The 8114-nt window shown below is 56.8% G+C and overlaps 1 protein-coding gene across 2 annotated transcripts; it reads left to right on the plus strand.

Moving 5' to 3' along the window:
- Positions 1 to 2929: 2929 nt before the first annotated feature.
- On the plus strand, positions 2930 to 7540 carry LOC102528247 (keratin, type I cytoskeletal 15). Of its 2 annotated transcripts, none has more exons than XM_006219253.4 (8): positions 2930 to 3642; positions 4498 to 4580; positions 4663 to 4819; positions 5287 to 5448; positions 5534 to 5659; positions 5844 to 6064; positions 6616 to 6641; positions 7164 to 7540. In XM_006219253.4, the coding sequence occupies exons 1-8, from the start codon at positions 3139 to 3141 to the stop codon at positions 7256 to 7258; spliced, it is 1374 nt and encodes a 457-aa protein (XP_006219315.2). In that variant the 5' UTR covers positions 2930 to 3138; the 3' UTR covers positions 7259 to 7540. The 2 variants fall into 2 exon arrangements, with proteins under 2 accessions (XP_006219315.2, XP_031541855.2); XM_031685995.2 differs by lacking the exon at positions 2930 to 3642 and adding an exon at positions 4134 to 4406.
- The last annotated feature ends 574 nt before the right edge of the window (positions 7541 to 8114 follow it).

Consider the following 8114-nt stretch of genomic DNA (forward strand, 5'->3'; position numbering starts at 1 on the left):
GGTGAGGGTGGACTCTAACATTTATGGAGACCTCCACTCCCCATGGGCCATCAAATGCTCACTGTGGCCCTGTAGCTGGGGTCGGTGTTACTGGGGTCAGTGGGGTTTTTCTTTCTTTCTTTTTTTTTTATTGTGGTAAAATACACAACATAAAATTTACCATCTTAACCATTTCTAAGTGTACAGTTATGTGGCATTAAATATACCCACACTGTTGTGCAACCATCCCCACCCTCCATCCTCATAACTCTTTCCATCTTGTAAAGATGAACCTTTATCCCTAGTAAACGATAACTCCCTACTCTCCCTCCCCAACTCTGGCAACTGCCATTACACTTTCCATCTTTATGACTTTGACTCTGCTCAGTACTTCATATAAATGGGAAAATGGCCCAATATTAATTTGGGAACCTGGTTCGGAGACATTGAGTCACACCCAGAGGTGGAGTCCAGCCCAGGCTCCTTCTGCTGGGCTGCATCGTCCCATCCCCAGGACAGAAGGCCGGCTCTGTGGATAGCCTGTCTGTCTGCAGTGGGCGAAGGACAGAAATTGGCATCCTGGGTGGGCTGCCTAGGGCAGGGCCTGGGGCCGCAGTCTGGACTAGGGCCAAATGGAGCTTGATCTTTGCCCTCATCCAGCTGTCCCCTCCTGGCCCTAATGTGTAGGCCCCAGGCACACAGACCTTGAGCTCATAGGAGCTGTTTGGACCGAAGCCAGGGATTCAAGACTGGGCCAGCTGCCGCCTGGCCTGGTCCTGAGAGTGTAGGGAAAGCTATCTTGAGGGGCTGCTGGAGGGGAGTCAGGGTGCAGAGAGAGGTTGGCGGGGCTCCAGCCCTCCCTCACCCAGGGCTGACGGTACGTAATTGTTCATGGTAATTGCTGGGGCCGTAATGTCTGCAGAGGCTTTAATGAGCTATGGCTGATCTGAGTTTGATTATTTTTCTTTCAGAGGAAAAGACAATATCCTCCCACCCACGAGACAATACCGCACTGTCTGGGTTCAGCACTGCGAGGCCCGGCTGACGGTGATGCTGGGTGAGAAGTCTGCCCCTACACCCCGGGACTGCACCCGCTTCTGACATCTTAACTCAGGTGCAGGAGTCTGGGGTCTGTGGGGGTGAGCCTTCTTTCTTATTCCTTGTTTGAGTGGGGGTCAGGGGATCCACTGAGTCCTGGCGAAGCCTTCTTACTAGCTGTGCCACCTTATACAAATCGCTTTCCCTCTCTGAGCCCCAATTCCTTCTGAAATAGGGGCAGGGATCATCTTCTGAGATGTGAGGATTGGAGGCGTGGAAGCAAAAGTATCTTGTAAACCGTGAAGTATGCAGTGCAAGTAAGAAATTACTCCTATTAGAGCAATAATAACAAAGATCTGCATTGCCCAAGAGGTGCTGTCTGTGATAGGATATGGAAGACTACAATGCTCACTCATGGGGTATATCTGGTGCTCAAGGACAAAAGTTCCTCCTGCTGAGGGTCCTTGGAAGTCCCAGGTATTAGATGTGCACCAGGCTCTCTGGCCCTTCATAAGATGGGGAGCCAAGAGGAGGCAGGATGGGTACTTTTGGGCCTCGGGCTTCCCTGGAAGTGGGAGTTGAAAGTTTCCAGTTGCTCCAAGGAAACTGAGACTTGAAAGGTACCATGCCGAAGGTTTTTACAAGTGGCAACTGATAGAACCAGCCTTGAACCCAGACCCAAGGGGCTCCAGGGCTCTGTCCACTTCATGGTGCTGTAAGGCCTGGGCCAGGAACCCCCTCCTCCTGACTCTCCAGTCTAGTCTTGCTCACTTCCCCACCCCTGGCTCTCTCTCAACCCTGGAGCTGCGGCCTTAGGGCCAGGCCTGGCTCCAGAGGTTCTCCCACAGGTATCAGGTGTCCCAGGAAAGCGGGCCCCTGAGCTGGTGGCAGAGGAACACGCTCTCCTGAGTGTTGGACTCCCCTCTCCGGCCTCAGCATCCTGCTCTGTGAAGTGGTGCCTTGGCCTTCAAAAATCTCCGTGGTGTCTTCCAGTCTGCCTGCTGGGCCTCCTTCTCCCCTTCCTCCTCAAAATGCTCAGGCACGTGCAGCCCTCTGGGTCGGATCCCTCCTCAGCCCTGCGGCGGCTCTTGGCAGGACAAATGGGGTTAATCTGGTCCCGCTGTGCAGCAACATGCCTCTCCCTGGAGAAGGCAGGGGCTTTCTGGAACTTGTTCCCGTCTTATCTGCAGAGATTTGCCCCAACTCGTCCCTGCAGCAAGGCGAAGGTTCGGTGACATGTAGTTGGCAGGTGGCGGGATGATCTATCAGCCCCATGTCAGCCCCGAGCCTGCTGGCTTTTGTGAGACTTCCAGTGCAGTGGGGCTGGGGGCTGGGGGGCACTGGAGAAGCAGGAGGGGGGCTGCAGGTGGGGGAGAGGGGGAGGGGGTGGAGGAAAAATGTCCATTTGCAGCATCAGGGACGTGACAGATGCTGGCCCCTCTGGTCACCTCAGCTGCAACTTGACTCAAGATCCCTCTCCTGCCCTCAGCCTGTCCCCGTGGGCTTGCATTCCTCCACATGCCTCTGCCCACCAATCCCCAGAGCCCCGCGGGCTCATGCCTGGGCTCTGAGGGACAGCACAGGGCAGTGGTGAAAAGTGGATTCCCAAATTGACAGCAAGGCGTCGGCCGTTCTGGGGTGAGGGTTCTGGGCTCAGAGAGGGCAGCAGAGAAGCCTGGCAACGGGCGAAGTTGGCTGGAGCCTCTCACAAGCCTGGGAGATGTGATGGGAGTTCACTCCTCTCCGTGCTCTCCTGGAGTGCAGAGATGAACCTGTAATTCAAGTGTTAAAACCATAGCCCCGGGCGCAAAACACCATTCATTCTGAATCATCTCCTTTGTTGCATCAAGGGGGGAAAAAAAAAAAAAAGAAAGAAAGAAAGAAAGTAAAGAAAACCCCCACACTGGCCACATCGAGGTGTGCAGGCAGCTGTGTTTGTCGGGAACGCAGAAGGAGTTGGCTTCCCTTTTGGGGGAGGAGACGCGGTCCCACAACACCCGCGGAGGGGTATATAAGGAGCTGGTGGCTGGGGGGTGACAGGCAGTGCCTGGGTCTCAGCCCTGCCCGTGCCTCCCACCAGCTTCTCTTGCACTGCTGAGAGCTTGGGGCTGCTGCCTGGCCATGAGCACCACATTTCTGCAGACTTCTTTCTCCAGCCTTGGGGGTGGCTCTACCCGAGGGGGTTCCCTCCTGGCTGGGGGAGGTGGCTTTGGCGGCGGGAGCCACTATGGGGGAGGTGGAAGCCGTAGCATCACAGCTTCTTCTGCTAGGTTTGTCTCCTTGGGGTCAGGAGGGGGCTACGGGGGCAGCTTGGGTGGAGGGGCTGGCAGTGGTTTGGGCGGAGGCTTTGGAGGTGGCCTTGGAGGTGGCTTTGGTGGGGGTTTTGGTGGTGGCTTTGGTGACTTCGGTGGTGGCGATGGTGGCCTCCTCTCCGGCAATGAGAAGATCACCATGCAGAACCTCAACGACCGCCTGGCCTCCTACCTGGACAAGGTGCGCGCCCTGGAGGAGGCCAACGCTGACCTAGAGGTGAAGATTCGCGACTGGTACCAGAAGCAGAGCCCCACCAGCCCGGAGCGCGACTACAGCCCTTACTTCAAGACCATAGAAGAGCTCCGGGACAAGGTGAGTCCTCGGGAGTCAGGGAGAGGGGAGCAGGTGGCTGGTGCCCTGCACACATCTCTACCAGCAGTGTTCCGGCTGTCTGGAAGAAATCCTTTCCTGCCCAGGCAGTGGCTGTCGGTGTGTGACCTCTGCAAACTTGGAGTTCGGGGATTGCATTCCAGGTGCGGATGCTGGCGGCACACATCCGCTCAATCTGGGGGTGCTGGGTATCCTGGGAATCTGGTGGGGACCAGCGTGGGCCAAGGTGGGGGCAGAGCGCACGCCCTGCAGGACTTTGCCTGGAGCATTCCTTTGCTTCTTTTGCAAGACTGGGAGTGGAGCTCTGGGAGTCCTGAATGCCAGGACTGCCTGCCTCACCTTTTGGACGTCTTTGGTGGCAAAAGCACTGCCGGGACTTAGGAGATCTGGATCTGGTTGTGGGCTCTGCCACCCACTCACTCACCTTTCACTCACCTGGACGGGTTTCCTCAGCTGCAAAATGCCTTCCTCAGGTTCCTGTTGACTGGGATGTTCTGTAGATGCATGGCTGTGTCAAGGTGTGCAGGAGGCCATCGACCATGAGCTGTCCACAGGGCAGGCTAGTGGAGTGCCCTGGAGATGGGCACCGAGCCCACCCAACAGTGGCAACCTGGGATCCTTGGTCTTTCATGCTCTGGAGACAAGGAGGAGGTGTGAGGGCAGATGAAGTAGTGAGCACTCAAGGTGAAGGTGGACTTTGGCCCTGGACCCTACAGGCTTCCATTGCTGGTATCAGAGGGGAGATGGTCAGTGAGGGGTCCGACCTGGGGTCCAGGGTGGGGAGAGCAGCAGGGAAGAGGAGGGGTCCTCTAGACACCAGCTCCCCATCTTCTGCAGATCCTGGCAGCCACCATCGACAACTCCCGGGTCATCCTGGAGATTGACAACGCCAGGCTGGCGGCCGACGACTTCAGACTCAAGTACATCCTCCCCATCCCTCCCCCAGTTCAAGTGGCCCAGACCCCTCACCCTTCCTCACTTGGGTTCCCTCTTTCTTCCCAGGTTTGAGAACGAGCTGGCTCTGCGCCAGGGCGTAGAGGCTGACATCAACGGCCTGCGCAGGGTGCTGGACGAGCTGACCCTGGCCAAGACCGACCTGGAGATGCAGATCGAGGGCCTGAATGAGGAGTTGGTCTACCTGAAGAAGAACCATGAGGAGGTGAGAGCGGGGCTGGGGGTCGGGGGCTGGGAGGCAGAATGGGGCCTTCTCATTATTGGCTTAGTGGTTCAGATATGCCCCTCTCCCAGCAAAACAGTGGTCAGAATGGAGAGGAAGGGACACCGTCCTCTGGTGACCCAGACCCCTTTTCTTCTCTGATCTGTAGCCAGGCCGGGTGGACAGTGGGAACCACTGTCCTGATTTGATTCATGAGCTCACACAAGGACCCTAGTGCCTTGAGGTCCTCCCTTGGTAGGATTTAGAGGGCAGGGGAGACCCTCAGAGCTGAGGGGCCCATGTGATCAAACTTCTTCATGTGCAGTGGGAAACAGAGGCGGAGGAAGGGTGCAGGGCAGAGCCAAGTTCTGGGGATGAGTTAGGGATGGAGCCGGGATTGACATGGGAGACCCCAGACTCGGCTCTCCCTTCTGCCCTCTGTCTCTGAATGGAGCCCACCCGCCCTGCAGGAGATGAAGGAGTACAGCAGCCAGCTGGCCGGCCAGGTCAACGTGGAGATGGACGCCGCACCGGGCGTGGACCTGACCCGGATGCTGGCGGAGATGAGGGAGCAGTACGAGGCCATGGCGGAGAAGAACCGCCGGGATGCAGAAGCCTGGTTCTTCAGCAAGGTGGGCCTGATCTGCCTGTCCCATCCCAGCTCCCTGAGCTCCTAGGGGACCCATGGAGCTCACTGCTCTTGTGTGCTACTTACAGACAGAGGAGCTGAATAAGGAGGTGGCCTCCAACACAGAGATGATCCAGACCAGCAAGACAGAGATCACAGAACTGAGACGCACAATGCAGGGGCTGGAGATTGAGCTGCAGTCCCAGCTCAGCATGGTGTGACTCGCCCTGCCCTACCCCTCCAGCCTCTCCCACCCTCCATGGCTGCTTAAGCCTTGGAGTTTCCCAGCTCCCTCTGGGGTGGGGGTTCCCTGCACTTCATTCAGCCCCTCTCTCCAGAGGCCCTCAGCGGCTTCCCTCCTAGCCTGATGTGGTGTCTGTTGGTCTGTTGCTCCATCAGAAAGCCGGGCTGGAGAGCTCTCTGGCGGAGATGGAGTGCCGCTACGCCACGCAGCTGCAGCAGATCCAGGGCCTCATCAGCAGCCTGGAGGCCCAGCTGAGCGAGCTCCGCAGTGAGATGGAGTGCCAGAACCAGGAGTACAAGGTGCTGCTGGACATCAAGACGCGGCTGGAGCAGGAGATCGCCACCTACCGCAGCCTGCTGGAGGGCCAGGACGCCAAGTAGGTCCCGTGGGAAGGTACCTGTGGGACCCTGGGCTGTCAGAGGGGTGGAGCATTAGGGTGTCAGGCCCCGATGTCTGCATCCAAGCAGGGGCAGGGGTGTAGAGGGGGGATGAGGGAGGGGACGGTTGTGGTCAGGGTGGAGCATCATCCTAAGGGCACAGCGATGTGTACAGTGAAAAGAGAAGAGAGCAAGGAGTAACGGGTTCTGTACGCTGTGCTCTGGTTTTCGGTGGTTACCTTGGGCAGGTTGTGTCACCTCTTTGGACCTGTGTGCCTTCTGTAAATGACACATTTGGGCTAGTGGTCTCGGATTTAATGCTGGTTCCACTTCCAGCATTAAATAGATGGGGTTTTATCATAGATCAGAATCCCTCTGCTTAGAGGTGGCGGGTCTGGAGGGCTCTCAGGATGTCCCGGCCTTTAGAGAAGTCAGATGTGGGGAGGAGGGTGGGGTGGGGGCTGGGGGGGACTGCTTAGCTGTCTACCGAGGTCTCCCTTAGGGAGACCTGAGCTTCTGCCCTTTGCTTACATCTGCTCCCCTCTTTCAGGATGGCTGGTATTGGCACCAGAGAAGGTAAGAAAGCTTAACTCTTCCTGAGTTGCGAGGGGAGGGAAGCTGTTTAAGACATGATTCCCCATGGAATGGAAAGGAAGGAGAACGAGGCCAAGTATCCTAGTAGGGTGGGGACATGCCCATTTCTGTTGATACCTCTTACCCAGTGGGACCCTCGACCAGCCCCAGGTAGGGTTGAGACTGAAGATTTATTGAGAACCTTCCAGGCTGAGAAGGCTTGGTCCAGGGCATAGCTCCCCCCAGCCCTCACTTTCATGTATTTATGGTAAGATGCCCATGATTACTTCCTGTTTATGTGCAGCTTAAAAACCCTGACATTCTTGCTCACTGCAGGGCATACCTGCCACTGCCACCACCCACCTCTTTCTGAGTAATTCCAGTCCTGCTGGCAGCTCTAGGATTGGCCAATGGCCATTCTCAGGAGTGCTATCCAATTCTTCCAGAGCTCAGCCAAGGTCCTGGCCCTGTGGGAGGGAGGACAGGGAGGGTCTCCCACTCTAAAGCTCACCCCTCTTCCTACAGCCTCCCTGGGTGGTGGCAGCGGCGGCAAAGTCCGCATCAATGTTGAAGAGTCAGTGGATGGAAAGGTGGTTTCTTCTCGAAAGAGAGAAATCTAAATACCCAGTGCGAGAGAGACGCCCCCGCCACCCCAACCCTCCCCACGCTGAGTGGACAGCTGGCCAGAGGGGCCAGAAGGGCAAACTCTAGACCCAGAGGGGTCCAGCTCCAGGGGTCCCTTGTCTCCTAGTTGGCTGCTTGGCATGCTCTCCCTGCGCCCCTCCCCAGCCTTCCCACCTCCTTTAGAGCAGGAAGGTGCAGGAAACCACAGTATTGTGTAACAAGGTCGTTTGTACCATGTCTAGCCATGCAATAAAGAATTGCTTTTCCTTTTGCAAATATCTCATGGTGATACGCCAGTTTTTCTTGTTGGTGGCCTCTGAGGAGGCGCAGGGCCCACGTGCTGTCATCTCCCCCGACTTTGACTTCTTCCTCGCACAGTCATTCTTTGAGGTCCCTCGGGTGCCTGGGACAAACCGGGCTGCTCAGGGGACTTGCTATACAGCTTACCCCCTTAAGCGATCATGGAAACAGGAGACGAGTTTCCTTAGAGCAGTTTGGTGTACCTAGCACAGAGCCAGACACATCGACTGATCACTTACCAGATGCCTGGCGGTGTGGATGGCACTGGGTCACCACTGCACAGCTGGCCCTGTGCTCGGCCCACCCGCCCTCAGTTCTCATGTGATACAACTGCGGGTGGTCCTAATTTCTTATTCCCTCTTAGAGGCGAGATGAGAAACCTACAGAGGGAGTCAGGGAGATGACTTGTCCAGAAGCTTCGTGGTTGGTTGGATGGATAGTAAGCTGCAGGGCTGGGGCTGGGTCCCACACCCGTATGACTCCAAGACCAGGGCTCGTTCAGACCCTGGTCCTTTGCAGTTCATTGCCAGGATCCTCCTCCTTGCTTCTGGT

Source organism: Vicugna pacos, chromosome 16 (assembly GCF_048564905.1).
Source record: "Vicugna pacos chromosome 16, VicPac4, whole genome shotgun sequence".
NCBI lineage: Eukaryota > Metazoa > Chordata > Mammalia > Artiodactyla > Camelidae > Vicugna > Vicugna pacos.